The 27,070-nt window shown below is 38.7% G+C and overlaps 2 protein-coding genes across 5 annotated transcripts in view; one reads left to right on the top strand and one right to left on the bottom strand.

Moving 5' to 3' along the window:
* SYN2 (synapsin II) overlaps positions 1 to 27,070 on the bottom strand; it is a 187,407-nt gene that overhangs the window by 61,844 nt on the left and 98,493 nt on the right. The gene's annotated exons all lie outside the window — the stretch shown is intronic.
* Positions 394 to 27,070, top strand: TIMP4 (TIMP metallopeptidase inhibitor 4). Its single transcript, XM_086619034.1, has 5 exons — positions 394 to 523; positions 20,346 to 20,443; positions 26,116 to 26,230; positions 26,575 to 26,699; positions 26,873 to 27,070. Exons 1-5 carry the CDS (start codon positions 394 to 396, stop codon positions 27,068 to 27,070), a joined length of 666 nt encoding a protein of 221 aa, XP_086475160.1.

Below are 27,070 nucleotides of genomic sequence, written 5' to 3'. Positions count from 1 at the left end.
CAGCTGCGGGGACTTGTAAAAGATGTTTTTGTAGAGGCTTTGGATTATGAATAGTCGTACTGACTCACGACAGCAACATTGCAACGCTGGCTAAGGTAACCTCTGTGCCGGTACCGTAACTCTCACCAATGATGTGCTTTTTCCTTAAAGGAAGGCGGAGTTAGGAGTCAGTGTCAGGGCCATAAATAAGAGGGTCCTATGTCAGGGGACTGACAAGTCGGTTAACATAAGCGTATACTCGGAGCGAGCATTAGAGGGCTTTCCTAAGCCACCCCAGGCGGCTGGAATCGCACCGCACGCGGAAGAACCCAGCCGTCGGGAAGTCCAGCCAGAAACCCAGCAGCAAGAACGCACTTTCCTCTGGGCTGAGCCATCGGCTGTGCTGGAGGCACCATGAAGCCCGTCCCGAGCACCGTGGTGCTCTCGGCGCTCCTGCTGCTGTCGCGCAGAGCCGAGGAGCAGGCGGAGGCGTGCAGCTGCGCGCCGGCTCATCCGCAGCAGCTCATCTGCGACGCGGCGCTGGGTGAGTCGGGGCGGCCGCGGGGTTTCGGCTCCTTCCGCGGGGAGGAAACGGGACCGAGCTGCTCTGGCTGCTGCGATGGTTCTGTGCGGCCGCGGGGAATGTGTGTAACCAGGTGGCTCCGTCTCTCCAAGGGTTTGAGAACAAACTCTGCAGAGATCCCTTTTGAAGAGAGGGCTATGGAAAAAAAATTAAATAGTAGCGGCTGTTCTGCTTTTCTTGTTTTTCGGGAAAAAAAGTTTTGTGGTTACAAACTGTTGAAATTACTCTATTATTTAGTGCCTCTTTTTTTTTTTTTTTTTTTTTTTTAAATAGGAACAGCTTCTACATTAGGTCCTGCCTTAGAGTAAGCAGGGAAGAATACCAGAACTTTCAAATGGCTACTGTTAACAGTATCTGAAATAGGATATTCTGTCTAAATATGTCTGATACATGTAAACTATGTCTATAGATGTTTTTATAGCATTTTTTTTTTGGGGGGGGGGGGGGGGAAGGAAAAAAAAAGAACAAAATAAAAGTCCCCAGTGATAACATGCTGAAACACTTGATCTTTGTTCTGCTATACTACAATTTCTTTACTGGTTGTGGGTTTTTTTTTTTTTTGTCATTTTCCAAAAATACTTGAGCAGAAAACTGATAAGCCCTTTATTTTCTGCAGATAAAGTGGCTACAGCAGTTCTGTACAAATCTAACTTCCCAGTCTTTCGGACAATTGTGTTTCATGATATTCAATCAGCACAGCGCTTGTCAAACAACTTAGAGAAAAAACCTGAAGATCTCAAAATCAGACTGCATGGGGATAAGAAAATGTGACATTTTGCAGTCTTTTGATTTCATGAGCTCAAGCTAAGGCTGGTTAGCTTCCCTCTAGTGTGAACAGTAAATGTAGAACATGAGTTTCCAAAGTGTCACAAAATTAGCATCTCTATGGGGCAGGCAATACCTTCTGCATACTGATTAATTGCTTTCATACCCTGACAGAAAATCTTTGTAGCCATGACAAACTCTAAGCTCTGTTTGTGGCCATCAGTTAAATTGGTTTTTAATCTGGTTGTGTTAAGCAATCTTTTTCATGAAGGTACCTACACCAGGCATTACAAACTGGGGGTTGTTTGAGGTGTGAAAGAAAAGAGAAGTTGTGCTACCAGGAGCTTAACCATAATGTATACGTCTAACTCTGTTAGCCTGTTGCATTCCTGTACAAAAGAAAGTGACAGTTTTTTCAACAGACTTAATGCAGAGATTTTTCTAAATAAACAATTTCTCAGTACAGAGAAAACTTAAAATACTCATTATGTGCCGTCTTCCTTAGGGAAGCCATCTGGCCATTCTTGTTAGATATACTGAGATTTTTTCCATTCTTAGATATATTTTACAAATGGTAGATATATGCTACTTTTTATTTATATTTAAATACTGAAGACTGTAGAATAAAACCACTTTATATTTGGACTTGATGCTTAAGCTTTCACTGCTATAAATATTCCTATTTAAGTAAGTTGTACATTTTGGCAAAGGAATGTTTATATCAAGAATCCTTTTGTTTAATGTTTATCATTTTAAAATAGCATTTCTATATATTATAAAATGATAGAGAGATGTAGCTATTCATCCATATAAATATGTGTATACATATTTTTATATATGCATTTGCATATATGTAGACATAAAACTTGCTCTAAGCATTCATGGAAGAATTTGATTTGATTTGCTTTGGCCACAATACCTTGCATAAGCAGAGCAAAATTACTTTATAGGAGCTGGAGAAGACCAGAGGAGTTCTCTGCCCTGTGTAAGAGAAAACTCCACTAACCAGATTGGCAAAGACACCTCCTCCACTGCTGATGCCAACAGTCTCTGTTTTTTCACCCCGTGCCCAGGCGAGAAGGCTGTGGGCTGGGGCTGCCCGGGGAAGGAGCCTGGGATGCTACACCAGCCCCTGGGAATTAGGGCTGTGCCTCCTTGGCTCTGCTCTGTTTTGAGCAAAGCAGGTCTGAAGCCACACCTGTGTCCTTCGGGCCACCTGGGTCTTAAGAGCGGCTGTGAAACCCTGGACGTGCTAGTGAGGATCCCATGCAGTAGCATCCCTCAAACTTCTCCTGTTAATATCATCATACTTAGAGATTATTTTTTAAAAAGATTTTAGAAGATTTGTACTTCAATTTCAACATTTCCATACCTCCAAAATATTGATAAACAAAGAAAGGGACAGCTCTTCGGCTATCAAAATCTATGGGAGTTAAATGCTCATCCAGCTGTTTGCTGAAACTATTCAATTTTTTTTTCAGTTATTTTTAAGTTCATCCGTCTCTGTACCCACAAACACATTCAAGTATTTCCTTGCAGAATAAAACTCTATCACATCTTATTAAAAAACAGAAGCCATGCCATGCCTTTAAATTTCACAGTAAAGTAAAAACTGAAAGTCTCAGTCTTGCTCATAGAGCTACCAACCACTATATATACTTCAGTTACTGCATTATTTCTCAGTTTCACTAGATATCTGTAACATTTTCAATTTCCTTTAGGATCACTGGTGGTTTTGGTGGAGTGAAAATGGAAGTGGAGGGGGCTGAATCAATAGACATTACTTGAGCCACTAACTGAATGCGTGAAGCCACTCAGGAACCTCAGCGTTCACATGAGATACCCAAGAAAAAACACAAGCAGAGAAATTAATTAAGTCTGGGGACAAGCTCTTTTCACTTTTGCTCACATGATTAGTGCTGTGACACTTTGTCTTTTACCGTCAGGAGGCTTTTGTGGCTTTAGCCTCTTTCTAAATAAACCAGAGCCACCACACAACCTGAGTAACCTGATAGAAACCAGAGGCTTTCTGCCAGACCTAGAGTCTGGTCCTGCAAGGTGCTGCCTAAAACTAGGGTAAGCAATGAGTGAAGAGCCCTGCAGGTGTTACATGGTTGTACACCGCAGGAAGAACAGTGATGATGGGTAGTAAATCATGAGTGCCATGCCAGTCCTGCCATTTATCTGACCTGGGGTTGGTTAATCTTCCCTCGAAGCCTCAAGAGGGGTGATTTTGTACAAATTCAAGCAGTTTTCATGACCTTCTCAGTATTTTTAGATTTCATTTCAAAGAGAGGTAAACCCTCATTTGTAGGAAGCGCCTAGCACCATGAAGACACACACCTTTTCTAAAAGAAAAAGGGAGATATGTTCCTCTTATGTTCTTCCAAATGGTGCTGAGGCCCTCCTACAACGTGCTGAGTGCTTTCAAACCCCAGTGAACACCTATACTTCTCCAGAGGACTTTCACTGGAAACAGAGACAGGAGGTTTATTAAATAGCAATTCCAGGCACTGCATGGCTAATGGTCAGTGCAGATCCCTGCCCCAGAAGAATCCAAGAGACTTTCTCCTCACAGAAATAAAATGTGATGAGTATGTGCCCTTTAACGTTTCAAGTTCAGTAGCGAGCTACCACAGTTTCAAGCCAATATAAGAAAATTCCTCTGATACTGGCTTTTTTTGGACAGAACCATGGATGCAATTGAGGTTACCAGCTAGCAGCAAGGTAACAGATTTCCCTTTTGCTACAGACTTCAATCCTGGACTCAATTCTAAACCAATGTTCACATCAAATTAGACAATCTGTACAGAGAAATGGTATAGGTGGAGAGGACTTATTCCTTTCTAAAGTCTGTCACTTTTAATTCATGCTGGTTTTCCTTCTTAGGCATAAGCAAGGTTATTTTTTGGACAGTAAGACAAATCTGTAAATACTTTGCATTTCTTAGCTATGTAACACCACTACCCTACCTTTAAAGGCAGATGTATTCTTCCCGATTTAAACTTATTATTGTTTCTTTTTAAATGTATATGCAAAATGATATTTTTACTGAATATTGGACACCACACTCCAACACAAATGACTAACAGATCTTGAGTACAAATAAATACATATCTTCAGAGAATAGTTCTATTGCTTTGGAGAAGAGTGGCACATTTCGAAGTATGATGGAAGCTTTACAGCTGGAGCTTGGCAGCATTTTCAGCCTGTTAAAATCTCATAAGATCACTGAGATCAGCCATTGTAAAGATGTGCCAGATGATATATTAAATTTTAATCACATTTAAAAATAACAGTAAAAATTTTATTTAAATACACCAGAATTACGTTTTCAAAGATCAGCTCCTCTGGGATAAAATTACAATATGGTATTTCTTTATTACTGAATTTCATATTAAAACTTTCACGGCTCAGTGTCCCACGATTTTGCCTCTCTGCAATATAATATCAAAGTTTTGTACTGGAATGGATTAATTTGTACGTTAGAGTGGGAAGTAACTTTGCCTGATGGGAAAAATCAGCACTGGAAAATGTATTAGAAATGTAGAATGTACTCCTTCCAAGTTAGGGGAGAAACAGTGACATTAAAGCAGACTTTATATTTTATTCTCACTATATGATGTTATATGCACTCCCCATACTGTTAATCCCAGAGTTGACTGCTGTGAGCAGTGTGATCATACAGGTGCTGATTACCTGCATGTTTAGGTTGATGAGCACCTTCAGCGGGGGTTTTGACACACAATCAAGCCACCACATAATTAGTCTCCATGTCTTTGGGAGTACAGTGTTCCTACAAACACCAATAACCACACCACGTAACAAGAGACCAGTAACGACAGCAATGAAACATACCTTAGACTTCTGAGAGGGTTTCAACGGAGTCCTGTAAAAAATTCCAACTCTTGAAGCTGTTGCTTGAGCGAATGGGTGAGATGGCCTCACTGGAGAAGGCTGTGGGCAGACCCTGGCAGGACCCTGGGTCACAGGCCATGCTCTCAGACACCTCACTGAGAGGCACAGGGTCACACAGCTCACACCTCGGAGTTGCCTACAGTCTTTCAGGCTTTTCCTCCATAGCAGAGAAAGATTACAGTACTTGGCACTATGATCTGCATTTGTATTATTGTCCTGCCAAACCGAGGCATGTCTTACCCCTCCGTAGCCATGTCATTCCTCCAGAGTGGAAATCAGTGACAATAATGCATGGGTATGTTTCTAGAGTAACTTCCCACTGACTGGAAAGGATTATGCAGCTACCACTTCTCAGGGGTCCCTCACAGAAACAAAAGCTGAGTTTTTATTCCAAGAACTGTGAATTCAATTACAGAAATAAGGTACTGGGCTTTGGCTGTTTGAGTTCTCTCTCAAACAACAGGCAACGTGCAGCACCTGAGCACGTTTCTTGCGAGAATTACTATGAAGAAACTGCAAGAGTATTAGTGCCACTGAAAGAGCATGCTGCCAGAACAACATCTTCAGAACCCTGATTATATTAACCAATGAATCATCTTAATACTAGCTAGAAATTATACTAATCTCAAAAGTAGTTATTCATATTTGGTAGGCTTAATGCAGAGGTGCCGAAAATGAGGTAATTCTCTTACCCTCGTGTCCTCCCCAGGTGGCTGAGAAAAGCTGAATCCCAGTCCTGTGCTCAAGAGAGTCTCACAAGTGTTCAGAAAACAATGTTGGCATGTAGGAATTACTAACAGTCATACCCTTCCCAACAGCCACTTTTTGTTATATGTCTAAGTTCATTAACAAAAATTATTGAGAAACAGACATTTTGCCCTTAACTCACATTTCAAGACTTGTAAATGACAGAAATATCAAAAGCACCTTTCACCTATTTGGCTGTACAAAGTCCTGCCAAAGTCAGTTACACAAAAGGGGACAGGTTTCTTTACTTCTGTAAGTAGGAAAGAATTACACAGCGATTTTTCTTACTTGTCTGTTATGCATACTTTTATACCCATTAATAGCATTTTCAAATAAAATTTTAAGAACCCTAGACAACATGAATCCTAGGAAGCTACTTAGTTTAAAGTAGCTACCAATGCCCTTAGAGTGAAGCTCTTACCAAAGATAAAATACCTGCAACTCTGCGAAGGCCCATCACTGGCACAAATGCCTGTGTATTACAATTAAGTCATAATTGCAGCACATAGAAATTCTTTGGCATCAAAGCCAGAAACTTTCAAAAATGCAAAAAAAGGACTGCGCTGACTGCAGAGATGCAGTGCTGTTAATGACGACTTACAGCTACACGTATTTGAACCGGTCTTCGGTGAAGGTCCAATAAAACACTTCCATATTCCTGTTCAATGAATCGTTGGAGTGCTGCTATGGGAATAGCAGTTCAAGTCCATCCATTTGCAGCTAACATTTAACAAAACATTAGTGAAACAGCTTCCTAGGATAAAGACCGAATTTCCTGTTTGGGAGTAGGAAGTATTAACTGAGTAAGATCTACAAATAACCCTACATCTACTGGAGATTTTAAGACAGAAGCAAACATTTTGAGAACTTACTTCAAAATTCCATTTCTCTAATTTAATTCAGTTCTGAGTTAAAGACTTGAATCGCATTGCCAGTATCATGTAACTCTAAGAAACGATTTCCCACCTTCTGTAAATGACTGCTCTCCAGAACCCTGCCATTCAAGCAAAAAACGGGGCTCAGTCTGGAAAAATGCAGTCACTCTCCTTTCCTTTGCTCGTTGAACTTTTTCATGGCAGCAGTCCAACAGCTCAAAAGTTGTAGCTGTAAAATGAGGTGGCATCATGAAACTGAACAACAGAACAGAAATTTAAGGAGCCAAATCCACTGAGCACAACGTTCCTGTCTATTAGAACACAGTTGACGACTGCAAATAATTCAGCTTTAGTGAAAAAAACAGAGCTGAGTATTGTGTAGTAAAATGAAATCTCAGAATTATGCATGTTGCCTGATTTAGAAGTAACTCGGTAACACCAACTCATTGCTGAGTATGTTATAAATACAGGATAAGAAAATTCAGGAATCGTGTTACTTTTAGTTAAAAGCATGCATTATCGTGCTAAGAAACTAAAACCCTGTGATCTCAAAGCCAACGCTCTACGCTCACTGTGTGGAAAACAAAATGCAAACTTAGAAACAAAGATTCAATAATATAAACCACAGAACATGAAAGGCTGCCAAACTCTTAATCCTATTAATCTACCTGCTTTAATCCCTAACTTTCTCATTAAAAAGTAGCTCAATAATGTGGAGTTTCTTCCGCACGGAGGAAGGGGCAAGCGGCTATGAATGGAAATCTACAATAACATTATGTATGTTGTTCTACAGGCTTTGGAGCATAAAGAGAGTGTTATTCTTCAGCTGAAATTAGGCAGATGTTGATTACTAGTCAAATGATGTGGTATTTGAGGCTTGTGAAGTAGAGAGAAATATTTCTGGTAACATGAGTAGCAGCTGTAAAAACAGTGCAGAAAAATAAAACTGACCTTGAACAACATTAGGAAATCATGCAATTTTTTAGGTAATATTTAAGTCAAAAGAATATCACACAGCTGTTAAAAATACACTCACCTCTTCTATTTGAAACTTTATAAAATCTAGATTTTAAAACCTCACTCTTGTAAATTGAATGTATTCTTCTAATTAAAAAAAAATTAGAACTGCGTCATCTTCTGGTTTAACGAGGAAGCCAAACTCAATCAACTCTTGCTTTCAACACAAGGAATTTTTGCATCCCGAGCCAAAAACACACAGAGATTCACTAAATCCTGACCTACCTGAGAGTCCTAATGAGCTTGAATATTTTGAAAGCCTCAAATGGAAATGCCTTTTGCATCCAGACTAGCAGTTTTGTGTTAATAAAACACAAAAGAGTAACCAAATTCTGCAAAGCATTTACATTGAAAAATAACACAGTGCTAATTAATAGCTGTATGAAATGGCGACAAATAATCCTTGGTATCTGCTTTATTCACTTCTGAAGTATTCATGGCTTTTCCAAAAAGGTGAGTTGTTGGAATGCAGTAATTTTTTTCTGAATAAAAATGCCCTGAATAACAGTGAACAATGAATTATCCTAATTTATCATCTCAAAAAGTAAGGTGTTTCACTCCTGTCTTCTGTAACTAAAACATTTGCACAGTGGCTGTACTAATTGGGTAGAGGGACCCATACTATTTAATATGTTAAACATTTTCAAAAGCATTTAGGACCTTTCCCCTTCAACGTCCAATATGTAGGTCTACCACCATCTTTTTCTACTAGTTTCCTATTTTGCGTTGGGTTAGTAGAATTTAGGTCTGGCCCAATGCTTACTTTAAACTAATCTTCAACTTCAGAAGTTTCCATGGAGTCAGTTTAGCCCAAGCGATAAATCTTTACTATAAGGATTGATTTTTCAGTTACAGATACGACTTATCTCACCATACTTACCTTCTCATGCAACTGGAAGCACCAAGACGACTAGGCAATGCTCTCATATATTGCTTTCCATAGAATTAAGGAAAAAACCCTGCTATTGTTACAGTTACGTTCTTCAACAAGCTCTGTGGTTACAGATCCAAAACACTTGTGTCTAAATAGTCCAGTAAGTTCCACTATTTTTCTTTCTCGTGATTTCAGAAAGTGTGCTTCAGTTAACGACTGTGCTGCTGATTTAGTTATTTTACAGATGGCTATAAGCATTTATTGATGGAATATCAGAAAACTAAAACACAAAGCAGGAAAAATAAAATGGTCTTTACATCCTCACTAGCATAAACATCTTTAGTTGAAAAGATTCCCTGACTTTGGGTCTAGGAGTTGTGGAGCAAGCGTGAATAGTAACGACGCAGACTTAATGTTAAGAAATCCATTCTGCAAACACAAAGGAAAAGATTTTTTCAGATTCGCTCAGTATTGGAGCAGCTTTGCTGCTGTTTCCATTCTGTTTATCACAGCATCACAGAATGTCAGGGATTGGAAGGGACCTCAAAGGATCATCTAGTCCAATCCCCCTGCTGGAGCAGGACCACCTAGATCAGATCACACAAGAACGTGTCCAGGCGGGTTCTGTGTGCCTAGAATCGAACTAGTACAACAGCTTCAAACATCTGAGTTGGGTTACAGATAGGAAATGAAACTGCTGATACTGATCTGTCCTGTTGAAAGATAAATTGACAGATGAGCTGTTTGCTAAACACATTTGATCTTTCTAAAGATCATTCAATAGCATCTTGCTTGGTTCTCAAAAGAGAAAAGAAAGAAGAGGGGGTTTAATGTTAGATTTCCACTCCCCAAAGAGTAAGGATTATCCAGCATCCCAGCAGATATCCTGAAGTAATCATCTATCTCTCTATTGAAGTCTGGAAAAATTAAAAGCCTGCATAATAATTCAGAAATCACCACTGCAAAAGAATGGTTGCAGTCTCCTTTATGTTGTAAGCAAAAAACTGTGTGGAACACTTGCACTGGATGGCTGTGGCAACATCAGACACTGGAAAGATTTGCCAGATTTATTCTCAAAGCAGAGTACTGGTCTATCTATGTTATCACCAAACCACTGTTATCGTCAAGGAGTTGGCAGCACTCCTGTGGGAATCTAGGAGTCATCTTTGATCTCCCACGATCACGGCGTGAACCATTTTGACAAAATGTTACCAGTTTTCATTCAGCACCTCGACTCATCTTCCAGTCTACTCCCTGGCACCTGCAAGATCTAGAATCTTCTGTATAAGAAGAAAAAAATATGTGCATACGATGAAATTATTTTTCACAGGTGATGATGGTGGCCAGCAAATTTTGATTGAAAAAACCTACTGATGGTAACGCATTTGGACACCCATAGCAGAAGTGGTCTCTAGCTGACTGGAAGTGCTTGACATACAAGAATTATGGCTCTTGTAAACCATAAAAACAAACAAACATACATATATATACACAAAATAGAAGAACAGAATGAAACAGACATATTTTGCATTAAAAGGATGGAGCCTAAACCACATGGATGCCAAATTCTTTTTTGAAGAAGTAAAAATTACTACAATAAAGAACAGAAGATGAAGCCCTTTCAGTGTTCCAGTAAATTCATAACAACCAGATTTAGAAAGACCACAAATAAATCTGAGCCAATTTGCAAAAGTGCAAGTTGTTTGTGAGTTTAACTCAGGTTACTCATCATAAATAAAGATAAGGATTTACATTCCTCCAAGTTGAAAACCAAATAACTGAAGCAATAAAAAGTAGAGTGTTTTTTCAAAACAGAGTACAGACCTTTTTGCGTGCCATACAGACCATCTCAACTCAAAATACGTGAAATGGCAGTTATAGCACTAGTAGAGCCTTTTTTTGACTCAGAGCAGAGAAAAATGAAGAAAATTATAAATGGGAAGAGGATAAAAAATAATGGCATTTTTATGAGACTATAGTTGGCAAATCCTTCAGCACGAACAGAGAAACCAGAATATTTGCTGTTAAGGAACTTGCTTTGAAAAGGCCTTAAACATTTCAGGTTAAGAGCAATTTACTAAGCCGTAACATTATTCTCATGGTACTGGCACTTGACAGTATTACTCATTACTTTGTTTCATTAAAACGCAGCAGGCATGATCCCTGCTCCAAACACACGTAACACAGGAAAGATTTCCACGTGAATGCTCAAGTACCAATATCCAGTACAGACACATCTACCATATTTCATACCTCCCTTTTTCAGAGATTTCAAATAACTGAGAGCATTACTGCTGATTCTTTTGGAAGCTGACATAAGCAAATCAAATACTGAAATGCAAATGTAAGAAAATAAAAATTTTCATTCTCCTAAAAATTATTTCTAAGTCTCTAAAATAATCTGCTTTAAAAATGTCAGAGTGTATGTAAAGCCACACATTAGGTATTTAATTACGTGTTTTAAACCATCGATTTAATGTCAATCAATAACTTTTGCCTTCTTTTGGACAAATTGCGTTCTTTCGGCAGCATTAGCGATACGTGTAAGGTTAAAGCAAAGTTACGATGCTCTTTTAGTACTGCTAACACTACAATCTTCCTTTCATACATATTTTGAGAAATTATGATGTTTTCCATATACAGATATATGAATATATATTACATGAATGTTTGAGAGAGTTAATTTGCTGTCTTCATTGGTGAAACTCAAAGCTTTACAATAAGCAAATGTGGCAAGTAAGTCTATTACATCACTGAATAATTTAGCATATTTAGTTAAAAATATGGCAGAGTTCCACAGGGCAAATGGTAATGCTGTACAGACAGGACAGTTGCTGTAAAGTACGGAGCAAGACTTTTACAACCTCTCGTACATTTTAGAGGTTTTGTAAGCAATATAAATCAGCAGCCAATGCACACTATTTTATTTAGAATTCTATCCAACCTATCTATTCTATCTTTTCTATCCTGTGCAGTATTGCTTTAAAGTGAGCTCTTTAATTTTCGTCCATTGGGACAAATTCTGTGCAGATTCCTCTTCTTTTCTGAAGTTAAGGTTATTCTCCTTGCCTGCTGACTCTTCCCTCTCTGCAAGGTAAGCATATCAAATGCCTAGTTTCCAATCTAAAGAATAATTTTATATTTTTTCAACATATCTCTATACTCATGGAACCTAAGTATTCAAAACTGTGTTCTTGGGTTCCTCTGGCAGTTTCCATAGCATAACTTGCCAGTATTCTTCTTCAAGAGACCAAGAGTTTGTAAGACTGCACCATAATATACTGGGTATAGTATCTGGCATCTAGACACAAAAAAAGTAAATGAAATGGTGTGTCCACATCCTATCTTTGGACTTTATCTTGGACTCCTAGCATTATTTTACCATAACTTCAGTTTAGGTGAATACGGTAGATGAGGCCAGTTCTGCTCGCAAACTTTTAATTTGCGTTCTGGATGTTCACATTTAAATTCTTGGCCAGTTACAGATAGATGCCTGATTTTAACCGTAAGCAAATCTGACCTGCAATTGTACATGCTGGCCAGACTACTCTGATCATAGAAATGGTTGGACTCGATGATCTCTAAGGTCTTTTCCAACCTAGAAATCTATGAAATCTATGAAATCTATGAAATCTATGAAATTCCACCTGGAGCAGCTCTTTGATTATGAGGAGGAATGAATTACAGTCTCTTCTGTGATTTTAAGCTTCCTCTCCTTTCCAGTCTCATACTGAACCTGCTGAACTAACCCACCTCCAAAACTTGAAGACACTGCCAAGAACCTAACTACCAGATTTACCCCCGTTCTTCTCTTGCAGAATACAAAGTATTTTAATACCTGTACACTAGAAGAAGGGGGTGGTGCTGGATCACGCAGATCACTAATAGAGAAAGAGTGACAAAGTGTTGATAAATCCCTTTCTTAATCCTACAGGTAAACACTCTGAAGATAATCACCTATCCTTTGGTTGTAACTGTTAACAGACAACTCTTGGCTGAGTTTTGTTCTTGCTGTAATGCAACCTGTGGCACTATCAACACTGTCTCTAGTTATTTCAACATAGTCGATCCCAATATTCGAGTGAAAATCATTAGTATTACGTCATTGACTAGCTGATGCATCAGAAGACCTTATAGCGGTCTTCCAGTACCTCAAGGGGGCCTACAAGAAAGATGGGGAGAGGCTGTTCAGGAGGGCCAGTTGTGATAGGACAAGGGGTAATGGTTTTAAAATAGAGGGAGGTAGATTCGGGTTGGATATTAGGAAAAAATTTTTTACCATGAGAGTTGTAGAACACTGGAACAGGTTGCCCAGAGAGGTGGTGGATGCTCCATCCCTGGAGACGTTCAAGGCCAGGTTGGATGAGGCCCTGAGCAACCTGATCTAGTTGGAGATGTCCCTGTTCCTTGCAGGGGGGTTGGACTAGATGACCTTTGAAGGTCCCTTCCAGCCCTAACCATTCTATGATTCTGTCAATTCTGGAAGCTTCCCTCATGATACTGCAAAATAAATTAACGCATATAAAATTAAGAAAGCCTTTTATACTTATTCAAATGAGGGGTCTATGTTCTTAAAAACAGACTGGCATATCTTTTATCAGACAGTATAAAGCTGCATTAGCACCGGTAAAATTACGACCAGGTAAACTGAGGATTTACTATGACTTTCTATTTTGATACCCCCAACCAAGTAGGAAGATAACCCCCATTTCATAGTGAGGGTTACGAAATAAGCATAAACACAAACGAGCATAAATACGGTTTTATGAATGTTTCATAAGAAGCCCTTCCCCTCTTCACTACTCAGAACTAAGAATGGAGATCTCAGAATGGAGGAAAAGGTATATGCCTGGAAGTAACACAAGCATACGACCACAGGAACAGAGAAAGGCATTCCACGGAGCAGCTCCATATGGCCTGCAAAGCCCAGATCTGGTTTAGTTGTTTCCTGGTTTACTACACAATTATTTTAGATCGCTGACCTAGGCACTTGACCTTTCCAGCTTCAAACAAACGACCTGGACTATATTTTCCCAAATGTTCACTTGATGAAGGGTTTCAATAAGCATATAAACTCAAGATGCACTAGAGCCACTGTCATCTTCCAACCGTGTTTCACAGCCTATGATCAGAACAACAGAACTGCTAAAATGCAGGAACAGAGACAACCAAATAAGAACTACTGCAATTTCTGTAGCAGTGGTATTTGCTTCCTTTGAATCTCACAAAAGCATTTGCAAGGAGGCGAAATCCAGAAGTGCAAACCTCTTTCCTTTATCTCTTTTGAGAAGAGTCTGTATATAGGCTTTTGACTAAAAAACCCCCGCATCCTCCGCTCAAGAAAAAAAGAAAAAAAAACCAAAACAACAAGACTTTTGGACAAGAAGAATTTTTGAATTGAAACATCAAGTTTTGAATAAAACTCAAGGTCTCTGCAGCTGGGGCTCCTGCAGTTGTCACTCTGTTTCCCCTTGATCCATATTCCAGGTGTGATCCTCTAGGAATTGGAGACATTTACACAGCAAGTTTAAGCTACTGCACCCCAAAGAGGAAAAGAAGTTCAGACAGATGGAAGTTTTAAGGAACCTTACAGTAGAAGGATGAGCTGAAACAGCTGCATATCATGTAGGTGAATGTTTTCATTTTGGTGAAAGGACATTTTATAGATACAAGTTCATTTGAATATAGGGGCCTTCAAAACTACGTACATACATATTATGTGTCCGTAGTTCTACTTTATTTCATACTGCATACACTGACTGATACGTCATGTCAGAAAAACACTTTTGTTTCCTATTTTTGCACATTTGGATGCTTTCTTCTATCCGTTCCCATAAATACTGGGGATGCCGTCCTCAACCCATCCAGATAATAACAGCACTCTTTAATTCAGATCCCTCTCCTTGTGCCGCTCAGTCCTTGCCCATACAAGAGCAACAGCATCCAGCAACAGCTTATTTGAAGTGTCAGACATTAGAGAGACAGGTAGAAAACCACTCCTCATATTTTAGATAATTAAATGAAAGGGCTGAATGAAGGCAATAAAATATGAGGAAAAAAGAGAGCTGCATAAGTCATTATCGCAACCTTGTTTGGAATTTTGTAGTAATTTACATCTTTCTTTTCCTGTCAGCGTAGTTTTTTTAAGTCTCGTTTCAAGGTTTTTGTAGCAAAGCTGATTCTGTTTGCAAACTTGTACTACATGCAATAAATTTTCTGATTTCTTGAGAGAAAGACTGCCTAAGAGTGATAAAGATTAAATTTCTGTTCAGATAGCTATGCCGCAGCCTGTAAGCTTAGTCTCAAGTGAACTGGAGGCTACAGCTGAAACCCAGGTTCTTCCTCAAGATGTCTACTTGAGGATGTTGCTACTCCTAGTTCTGGTCTCAAATCTAAAATGGATCTAATTAACTGGACATGTCAGGACTCAGCGCTCTGATTTTCTCAATGAGAGCTGTCCTACCCCAAGCAGCAAGAATATTCAGCAGGAAGGATGAAGAACCACCAGAGACTTTCATTGGCAGCTTTGGTAGCTGCCCATTTTTGGTGCAGTGTCAACAATGGAGGCACTGTTTCTAAAATTTGCAAGAAGCTTTAGAAGTGTGAAAAAGGATATAAAACCCAGTGCAGACCAGCAATACAAATGGCTGGCAGAGTCCCAGTAGCATGGCTTCCTCTGCACGCAGAACCACACTTCGATGTTCACGGACCTCAGAACCTATTGCAAGGGACAGGATTTAGCCCTTGTTTTTACAAAAAAGCAGCTAAGGCATCCCAGTCTAGACAACCTTGCCCTTCTGTTCATTAACCTACCAATTGCTGAAGGACTGGGACTCATTCACTATGGAGTTCTGCTTTAAGCTGCAACTCCCTAACCAAAAATATATTCATATACGAATCGCAGGTATTACATAGTTTATCATTGATACAATGAAAACTCCAGTGCAGCTAATTACTCAAACTGGGTGCATCCATCATGATAATAACCTATAAATCTCTCTTAATTCTAGAAGACAATGAAATATTTTTCTTCCAGTACAAATCATACCCCAGAAACAAAAATACTGAACTAAACCCAACTTATGTAAAACAACAGTTTAATAGCAGTCTGTGTTTCTCATAGTACTGATCTTAACACACTTGACAACTTTGTTCAGGATGTAGCTTGAGCATTTTTAGAGTCCAAAGAGATGAGAAAAGAGATTTTCAAAGCTCCAGGTCTGCCTTTCTGTCTGTCCACCTTTAAAATTTATACTGCTCTTAGCAATATTTTTATTTTTACTTAGATTTTATTTATCTTTACATTTATATATTTAAAATAAGAATGCACATAAGCAATTATGATTTCTTGTTGTTATGTCTAGTAATATCTTCAATATTTTATTAAGTATTTTTCATTCTATAGTTACTATTCTGGGGAAAAAAAATAAATCTCATTTATTCATCGGTTTTTACCCTCTCTCTTATGTCCTGTTTCTTAGAATAATAAAATTCAGCTGGAGAGTAAACTCCAATTTGTTTTCTTTTTTAAAGGAGTAATAAAGTTCATTACTTGTGTTAAGTAAAGTCGCCTGTCTTCAAACAACAGTACTGTGACAAACAGGTTAAGGAAAAAGGCTAAATAGCATCATCTTAAAACTTGTATAAGTACAATAATACTGTATAAAGTCGTATCAGAAGAGTATATTATTTAATAATACTAATTTATAACAGAGTAATTCTTCACTAAACAGTTTTCCCTTTGTTAATGACTTAGAATTAACTCCGAGGTTAAAAAGACACTACTCTTAGGGAACATGAATTTCAGTGGACAAAAAGCAAGGATTTACTTCATTCTGATTCCATTTGTACCTGTGACTTGGTGTGGGGCCTTCAGTATACTGCTCAAATTCTTTGTGTCTCCTCTTCTGTGAAAAATATGGTCAGATTTCATTGCATGTGTCACTGTAGTGTAGTAAAATTAATGTAATGTCAGTGAATTTCTTGTAAAAAAAGCCCCTAGTATCAGTAGTTCCTCATGATCATAAAAATCTCTAACACACAAGGTAAAGGTACTGTTTATTTACAGGTAAATAGTTAGTGTAGCTGATTTCAGAGAGAAACCACACAGATTTGGGAAAGACAGAGTTAATACCTAACTATCTACCCTTATTGTATAGAAACACTTTTGCATTGTACAAAACCCAACACTTTTCCCCCAACTTATATAAACACAAATATATCTGATGTTCTACTAAGTAAGTTCTGTCCTTTACTCAGTTCAAAATTACCTTTTGTCGATTTGGGAATGGTTGGGAGATTTTTGTTATTATTTAGGAAAGAAGGAATAAAACCATTCTGAACCCATTTCTAATAACAGATGTCCAATAGCCTGGCTGGTTTACTGCCCAGAACATCGTCCTCCCTTGACACTGGTAATCAGAGCAGCAGTTGCTCAGAGGTGGCAACTTGATGCTACTGACTCATCATAACCATGGGAGCCCATAATTGCCAGTGTGATTTCTGTTCTGGGGCTCCACCTGACCCCTGCACGGCTTTGACCACAGTAACCTCCTCTCTGGGCAGTTACCTGAGACAACCTTCATCTACAAAGTGGGGATAAAAGTTTAAATTTTCTAAAAGTACCATGAGTTACAAAATAGGAGTACTGCAGAAATGCTACATCCGACTACTGAAACATTAGAGTGAAGGTCTGTTGAAAAGATTTGTATATTTTTAACGCAGAATCAGTTTGAGGCAGACTGAACTATTGGCACTGGAATATGAAGGCTATGCATATGTATTTCATATGCAAATTCCTCATAAGGAACCAATAACTGCCTGACAGATAAAATGACACTATTACACTAAACAACCAGAGGCTGGTCTTGGCCAAACAGAGGAGAAGCCAAGCCAGCCATGGTATACTTGAAACCATTTCTTGAAAAGAAGTGCAGACTAGGAGGAATCCGAAGTTATAACCACCCTCTGAACCACGAGTGAAGAGGGAGAAGGCCAGGCCCAGGAATGCTAAATCAGGAAGTGCTTGTGGTTAAAAGCAGAAGCAATCACACGAATAAGAGGTTTCAGGAGACAGCTAGACGACGCTGATTGAAAAAAAAAATATTAAAGCACAGAAAAAAACCCAAGAAAGATTAAAAGGCCCAAAAAGATCTGTGTGCATTTGAATCTGGTTTCAGGAGAAGAGAAAAGTAAGCTCCAAATAACTAAAGATTTAGACATCCTGTAACAATAAAACTTTCTTGTCATGAAACAAAGAGAAAGATCTCTATTTGGTCTTCCTTCACCATCTGGAAGCTTTCTCTTAAACAAACAAACGAACGAAACACACACACTATAAAAAAAGTTTTCATTTCTTCTACACACACAGAAAAAGATCTCTTAAAGACAAACCCCAAAATGTTATGCTTTCAGCCTCACATAACTCCATGGAGACCCTTTGAGCTATCATTGATCATCTGTGATGTTCCCCTCTGATGCTAACAAGCAGATTTTAATAAAAACATGAAAAAGGGTGATGTTTCAACATTAAACACAAGGGGAAAGGTAGTTTTAATTATCCTACAAATAGTAGTAGACGGGAAAAGATTTCCTGCATACAAACCAGGCCATGGCATGAAGAAGAGAACGGAGCTAGCTCCCAACTGTTGTCTCACCCCTTACCTTCCATAATGAATGAACACTTTAACAAGAAAACCTTTTTGTAGGAAGTAATGATGCAAAGGAAAGCAACGCAAACCAAAACAACATGATTGTAATTTGACCTCTCCAGTAGTGTAGTACACAATCCACAAGCTTTTTATCTGGAATTAGATCAAAGCACTTAAGAAGCACTGTTAATTTGTGGGAACATAACACATCTGCAGATGATTAAAGAGATGCTGCCACTTACCATTCGAAATGAGGAATTTGCAGTTCACTTAAAAGAATGCTTCCAATCCAACCCCTAAGTCTAAAATGCTCCTTTGAAAGAGTTTAAAAGGCTTGGGAGGTGGGAGCATTGTGCCAAAAGACAGAAGACTCAAGCTTTGAAGCTGTAGGTATCTGCATCGTGTTGATATTACATCTGGTTTGCTCTGCTAATAAGTGAGGAAATGAGAATTGCCCATTATTGGATGCGACTGACCTCTGTTTGGCTGCAAAGGAAATTACAATCTGGGTTTCTTATTCCTTTTCTTTAGATCTGATGTTTAGAGGTCAATCTAGCAAATAAATGTTTTTTGGGGAAAAGCATTATTTTGATGCCAAAAGATTTTCCTCTGTATCAGTTTGTTTTTTTTTCCAGTGAACAGGAAGTATAAGCATTTCAGTGTAAGAGTGGTCAAACCCTGGAAGAGGGGCTGAGGGAGGCTGCAGAATCTCCATCCTTGGAGATACTCAAAACCCAGCCGGACACAGCACTGAGCATCCTGATCCAAGTTGAGCAAGGGGTTGGACTAGACCTCCAGAGGCTCCTTCCAGCCTAACATATTCTATGAAATATCACATCTGTTTCATACAAGTTTTGATAGAATGGTTCCTTTCATCATGAAAAATAAAAACAAAATAAAAAAGAAAGTGTCTGAGAGTTGCCCTCACACCAAAGCATACTTTCTAGTCTCTATCTACCTGCATAAAGAGGCATACCTGTGAACAAGAGCGCAAATCCAACCATTCCCATCCAAAAATGCAGATGTCCTTGCACAGATCTGTTGAATGCTCCAGCCTTTGCCACTCACTCTCCACGTAGATACAGGTTGCTTGTTCTAACAAGTACTTCATCTGCAGAGAAGCTGCAATAGCAGCCATCCAGAACTGAGCAAAACCAAAATACTAAATACTTTTGGGTGGTAGAAGCCTCCAGAGAAAATTTTGCCATATACCATGTTCTTAGAATCCTGTTATTCTCTGTGTCCAATAGTCCTGACATATTTTAAACAGTATATGCAAGTGAGATGCCTCAAACAAACAGATAGGAAAACAAACAATTTTTCTTTCACAAAATCTCATATTTTCCTTGTATAAAGAATAGGAAATCAACAAAATGTGTCAAAGAGGGAGCAATTAATTTATATAGGCTAACACAACTAATGACATGTTAGGAAAAATGCTAAAAATCTATAGTCTCACAAAAGCAAATGAAAGACTATTCTCTTCTTGTCTTCTGATGTCATGCATAAAATCGATGCTACAGTCTCTCCTGGCATGGTTTTTCAGACTATAAACTTCAAGTCTATTTAATTGATCGATAATTCTTCTGTCATAAACAGAAGCGTCCCTTTCCTTTGCTCAGTGATTATAATGATGGGTGTTTTATAAAATTCTATGGGATCCAAGTCTTCCAAAGATTTTGATGGATAGTATTTGTCGAAACTGAGTGGGAACTTAATTTGGATTTCCAGATACATGGAAATTCAGATTTATATCCTAGGCAGCCCACTTATTTTCAGGAGTTAACTCCATTTAGTGTTCTTATAGTAACAAGCCTTAAAATCTACTTCTAGGTAAAGTGTAAAAACAGTGCTGAAGTTGATGAATATAATTTTCACTATTGCTTGTAAAATTAGGCATATGCTTATTTGCATTTAAATCTTTTTCTCTATTACAGTGATTCGAGCAAAAATATCCAGTGAGAAGGTGGTTCCTGCCAGTGATGATCCTCTTGATACCCACAAAATGATCCGGTATGAAATCAAACAAATAAAGGTACATGGAATCACTTAGCTATTTTGAAGTTCAATGCTGATAACCAATGTATATGACTACAGCTTAGCTCTAAATGGTTTACGCTGGAATAGGCTCCAGCTTCCTCCATGGTTAGACCTAGGTGAACTACGTAGAATAACTCAAAGTAGGGTTAAAAAAAGAAAAGGAAAAAAAAAAAGCAAGCTGTTTCAACATTCATGAGTTACTTGCTAAACTATATTTTGATGACAGTTTTTGTTATTCACCATAGCTTTATGAAGACTATGGAAACGTGCTTCAACCTACGAGTGGTGTTTGTTACACGTGCCGTTTCTGGCGGATACTTGCTCAACTATGTTGCCTTATGATATCGCAGCTCTCTGACTGGGTGATGCAAACTTCCTAAACTGAGGAAAGCATCGCCAGCTGAAGCAGCAAGGACCTTTGTTCGTAAGCGAACAGGGGCACCTGCAGAAACAGGAGTCCTTCCCTGATATTCCTACAAACAAAACTCCGTTCGTATGAGTGTTGCTAGGAAAGCAAACACAAAGCTGGAGCACCCAAAAGCACAGTCATTCAGAATCTCACAGGATTTTTCTATTCTTTGTTCAGCTCCAATAAGGAGACATATTCATTCAAGCACTTTAAGATGACACATCTTGATGCCATTCAAGTCACCATCAAACTCTCACTGATATAAAATGATCATGATCTACCTGTTTCTGGAACACACAAAAATTAGGCAGTCTCTTTCAGTTAAAAGGTATTAGCGTGCATTGGTGGGGCTTTTTGTTTAGTTGTGTTTTTTTTTTTTTTATTTTAAGTTTTCTAGGTGGTTTTATCTCTCATTTTCCAGAGAATATTATTTTCTATTATTTATATTAATTTGTATTATTGCACTTATTGGGAACACTTAAGTAGATCATTGTGAACAATTGCGTGCTTTCAGAAAAGTTCAGTCCTTCAAATTGTATCAGTAGATCACCTCACAGGAGTTTTACTAAGAAAAATCTATGGTAAATATTCACAGACATGGTAATCACACATGACTCTTAAGGTTTTCTAGCAATTTCAAAAGGCCAATTCTCTTTACCATGCTAAAACAAACCCTAAAACTCTTCACCATCTGCCACTTTCTGTCTTAAACTATTAAGGATATTTCAAATGTTTCTTTACTGAAATAAGTATATAAATACCAGAGAAATTCTCCTGCCATTAGTACTTTAATTTTCTGTTGCTACCCTGCAACACTTGAGCAACCTTATAGAAATGCAAATCACCTTATACTTCAGCACAAAAAAAGAATGAGAAGTCTAGTCTGTGTTACTATTTTCAGCCTATAATCCCGTTCTTCAGTAACAGCACACTGAAATCTCTGAAACACATTCATATACTGGAGCTGCTTTGGAGTTTTTCCCAAATTTCCATAATGGAGGCTTATTCAAAACTCAGGCATCAGTAAGAGATCTCCGTTTAATTCCACTAAGCTTCAGAAGTCAAGTCAGCTAGGACTGGAGAAGCCAGAGAGATTTATTTTCTAACAAAAGATGCTCTACATCATTACATATAAGTTAGGCTAAAGTCAAATGGGTCATAATAGTCCCACCCTTCAAATTCTCACTTCTGGCCAGAAGAGAGTTAAGAAGAGGTGGGAGCTGAGGCTCTGCCCCTGGCACACAGGCTGCTCAGCTGCGTGGGGACCCGGCTCCCTGCTCAGCGTCTCTAACAAACCCAATCAAAGGATTTTTGTTTGAAACCTCCGCAATACAGAGTGGGCGAGCGACCAGGAGCTTCTCTAAATGGCAAATCTTTTGTGGGATGGCTAGTAAATTCAGTGTGGCACTGAAAGAAATCCATAAAGGCAGCTTTGCCTGCGCCTAGTAAATCGTACAGGAACTGACAGAGAGTGATGTAACCTGTTATATTCTAAACATATAACTGAGTTGGCATAAAAGTAAAAATTAAACAGGACTGGGCGTACTGAAAAACAACTGAGAAATACTCACTTTTAAATTAACTGAAGTTAAGTAGAAAAGTGTTACAGAGAGCATTGTAAAGTCTGCACCAAGTTACAAAAGTGAAAAGAGTGAGGAATTTTAAATGGTTCATACTCATAAAAACATTTGGTAAGTGTAAAATAATCAATTAAAATAATTTAATGTTGTATACAACTAACCAGATTTGGCCACCTCAATGCAGCAGGACAATTCAGAGACTGACTAATAACATCACAGAAACAGCTTGTCAGAGACCTGCAAACTGTGAGCCTCATGGTTCAGACACCTCATCTGTGTATCTCGGTCTCCTGTGTAACTATGAACTTCGTTGACCAGAGCAGTAACTTGCTAGCACTACTTCTTACCTTTTCCCTCTGATGAGAACACGTAAAAGAATCTAAATCAACAGTGTATGTCAAATGGTGGAATATTCTGTTTTCATTATCATAGTCTTTCTTCTCTGGAGTGCTTACAGACCGACCGACTTCTCATTTTGTAAATTTGATGACCTGCAGTTATGATAAACTGAACAGTCCTTCTAATGTCAGATGGCACCGGCCTCGTGTCTCTGGCTAACCCGCTTCCCTCAGCAATTCCTCTCTTCTACTGGAAAAGAAACACAGAACCTCTAGTGGTTACATTTTACTGCAACTCTAAATTCAGCAAAATGCTGCTGTTTCTCTTTTGTGCTGCTCTCTGGGCTGTCTGACGTGTAACATTAGTGTGACTGGTTTATGTTACTCCTCCTACAAAAATTACATTTCTGTTATTTTAAATCCAGTGCATTAGGCTTAGCACTAGAACATTGGTATTTTTGGACAGAAATATTAAATATGACTGTTGTTCATTTTCAGAAATACAAAAAAGAATAATGATGGGGTTTATTCGTTCCATATAGGTGGGCTGGCACGTTAAGAAGCCATACATTTTTTCAACTACTGCTATTTTCCTTTCTTGCAATATTTATGGCATTATAGTAAAGAGACAAGATGTGATTTTTATGCAATTGAGCATTTGTCTTCCTAACATGATGGCCTTGGCTGTCGTAGTTAGAACTCTGAGGAGCCACCTAAATATTAAAACAGTGCCATTAGCTTTTGTGACACCTTGTCCTATGTTATCAGAGGAGTGAAGTAAGGCCCAAGGTGTTACTGTCATATGTGAAATCAACACATTTTACCAAATTAAACTAGTATGAGCAAAATGGCCAATTTTTTCCACACAAGCTGCATGGAGAGAAACTCACTGAAAGAACTGGACTTCTTTCACAGGATGGTAGGGTCTTCTAGTGGAAATAAGAGGAGATATTCAAGCTAAACACAACGGTATCTACACTTCACGATGATGCATGCAGTTTTAAAGCTAGATAGTAGTCACTACATAAAGCTAAGAAAATAAGCCACGACATAGTTGAAAAGGCTTAGAGGAAACAAAAAGAGAAGAATGTAATTATTAAAGAAGAATGTAATTATTAAAGGCCCCCCCCTTTCGGAGGGCCACGAAGATGATAAGAGGGCTGGAGCACCTTTCCTATGAGGACAGGCTGAAAGAGTTGGGGCTGTTCAGCCTGGAGAAGAGGAGGCTCCGGGGTGACCTTATAGCGGTCTTCCAGTACCTCAAGGGGGCCTACAGGAAAGATGGGGAGAGGCTGTTCAGGAGGGCCACTTGTGATAGGACAAGGGGTAATGGTTTTAAAATAGAGGGAGGCAGATTCAGGTTGGATATTAGGAAAAAATTTTTTACCATGAGAGTTGTAGAACACTGGAACAGGTTGCCCAGAGAGGTGGTGGATGCTCCATCCCTGGAGACGTTCAAGGCCAGGTTGGACGAGGCCCTGAGCAACCTGATCTAGTTGGAGATATCCCTGTTCCTTGCAGGGAGGTTGGACTAGATGACCTTTGAAGGTCCCTTCCAGCCCTAACCATTCTATGATTCTATGATTCTATGATAATTATAATCACAGGATCATGCCCGAGACACTGAAAGTAAAACAGATAGCCTTAAAAAGTATTGTCAATTCTTAAAGCAATGGCTGTGTAGCTACACACCTTAGAAGGACAGAGACAGTATCAACACAGACATTAGCATCAGGCTCACATCCCTCTGTTCTCCCAGTCCCTCACCCTTTTTTCCTACCTCCGCAAAGTCTTACCAGAACCTCAAATGCAAATGGATCATACCACGACGCTGGATCAAACCAAGCCATCTTATTCCTTCACAGAGAAAGTATCCACGCTTTTAGGAGATGAGAGAATATGACTGAGAAGATCAAATCTGATCTACTGAATAAAACAGGAGATTAAAATCTTAAGAAATGCTTCAACAAATACCTAGGTGAAAACCCGAGATAGGTCAGACTATAATTACAAAAAAGCCCCAATTAACTAAACAAAAAAACCTCAACAAACACCAAACTCATTAAATATTAACTAGATCTCCATTATAAGTTGCCATGGATAGTTATCTTTTTTTTTTTTAATAGCTAAATTAGTTTGTGTTGTCCGCATAATGTCTCTTAAGTTCATTTAAATCAAGTGATGAGATATTAAAAGTTGTACCCTCCTCGCTGGGCCGTCGTGCTGGGAACTTCCATATGGGGCTGACACACCAGACTACTTCTATCTGATAAAATTTGACACATTTTCAGCGTCATTATACACGTTTTCTGTTTTTTTCACTGCTGCTTTGTACAGGATACTGGTTTGGCTTGGTTTGGTGTGTTTGTTTTTTTTACTAAGTATTTCAAATTCACGTCTAATATTTTTGGATCAGAAGCCCAGTGACAACAACTTTGGCTTTTTTTATTCCCTAAATAAAGCTTCAGAAAAATCAACATATTACAGTGTCTTTTCTAGTGCCCTTTACTATTTAAGTCTCCTGAGAGAAACTGAGTAACAGGCACACATTTTCCAGTGACGCCAGCTGCGACTGGGAGAGCCTGCCCTCGGGAGCCGTGAGCCCTGCGATTGTCCGCAGCTGTCAACACACAGCATGATGTCACTGAACGGGGCCCCGAAGCGCTGGGGTTTTGGTTATGTCACATTAGGTGATGACAGGCACCCTGAGGTTGATTAGCATCTTATGGTTCCTTCTTACGTTTGGACACTACTTAATTTGTTTTGATCTTTTAATGGCTTACTTGGAGAATTATTTTCGCAGTTGGAAATGCTGGTTCAGGAGCAGCCCGTCTGAACGCTGCCTAGGCTTTGACTCTGAACCTGTCCATTTTGGTGCTGCAGCCTATAAATTTTAAAAGCTGGATCCCTTTTGCCAACAGTTATTTGCACATTACACACCATTACGCTGATCAAGATAAAAGTCCCTGTATTCATATATTGAGAAATTTCTGCATCTTTCAACACTGCAGCACCTTGTTTGAGATCAATGCTGTGTCTGCATTACCCCTTAAATGGAAGATGCCAGTAGAACATAACTTGAAGAGAAAGCTTTAAAGATCCATTTAAAAATGTGCTTTTCCAGAGTTTATAATTTTCAAAAAAATGAAGACCTAATTCCCTTCTAAAAATAACCAACACATTCCATTTAGTGTAGAGGAGGGGTCTAATTGTTGGTATTTTCTCGTATAAGCTAAGATGTCAAAGCCTTTTTTAGAAAAATGCACCATATACTTCTTTCAGCTGTTGTTTTCAACTGTTTCTTTGCCACTACTGACTTTCTGTTTCTGGTAATTTTCAGATGTTTAAAGGATTTGAAAAGCTCAAGGATGTACAGTATGTCTACACCCCTTTTGATTCATCACTCTGTGGAGTGAAACTAGAAGCTAACAACAAAAAACAGTATCTTTTGACAGGTAAAATACAAGACAACTAATGTACCTATAAAACCAGAAGTAACTGCTTAGACTGACTTCACAAAAAAATGTGAAATCTAGTTTAACATGCTACTGCATTTGCATCCCCAACCCTTGCTGGCAGATTATCAGCATCTTTTGAAAAATGTCCTTCTTAAATCTTTCACGTTTATTCAGCATGCAATCAGCAGAACAGTTCTCTCAGTTATATCCATTGAAAAAAGCATGAAATATGACTGATTTGGTGCAATTAATTAAAAATTTCAGGTACTTTGAAATTTATTTCAGTATTTGGAAAACAGTTTTATTTGCTTGCCTTGTTTTTCTTATTTTCTATGCTGCAGGCCAAATTTTAAGTGACGGTAAAGTCCTCATCCATTTATGCAACTACATTGAACCATGGGATGATTTATCCTTGTCTCAAAAGAAGAGCCTTAATCAGAGATACCAAATGGGCTGTGGCTGCAAAGTGAGTACAGAACAAAACACTGCCTAACGGTGGAGCCCACCTTACAGGCTCTGGCAGTTTTCCCTGATGGGAACTGGGGGGTTTATGCACCGTATATTTTATGTACCTTGAGAATAAATGCCGTTTTAAAAAAAACTGCAATATACTGAATGAATGTACTATTTCACACTCAGATTACTACCTGCTACATGGTGCCCTGCTCAATCACTACACCAAATGAGTGCCTCTGGACAGACTGGCTGATAGAAAGAAAGCTCTATGGGCACCAAGCCAAGCATTATGCCTGTATCAAGAGAAGCGATGGCACTTGCAGCTGGTACCGAGGTGGTCCTCCCCCAGAGAAAGAGTTTATTGATATCAGCGAACCTTAA

This window comes from Tauraco erythrolophus, chromosome 12 (genome assembly GCF_009769465.1).
Source record: "Tauraco erythrolophus isolate bTauEry1 chromosome 12, bTauEry1.pri, whole genome shotgun sequence".
Classification (NCBI taxonomy): Eukaryota; Metazoa; Chordata; class Aves; order Musophagiformes; family Musophagidae; genus Tauraco; species Tauraco erythrolophus.
This window is presented reverse-complemented; position numbering and strand designations above follow the sequence as displayed.

Excerpts from the sequence above, each read along its gene's own strand:
- TIMP4 (XM_086619034.1), top strand. The coding sequence starts at position 394 with ATGAAGCCCGTCCCGAGCACCGTGGTGCTCTCGGCGCTCCTGCTGCTG. Across the intron at positions 524-20,345 it reads CATCTGCGACGCGGCGCTGG|TGATTCGAGCAAAAATATCC; the intron begins GTGAGTCGGGGC and ends TCTCTATTACAG. Across the intron at positions 20,444-26,115 it reads ATGAAATCAAACAAATAAAG|ATGTTTAAAGGATTTGAAAA; the intron begins GTACATGGAATC and ends GGTAATTTTCAG.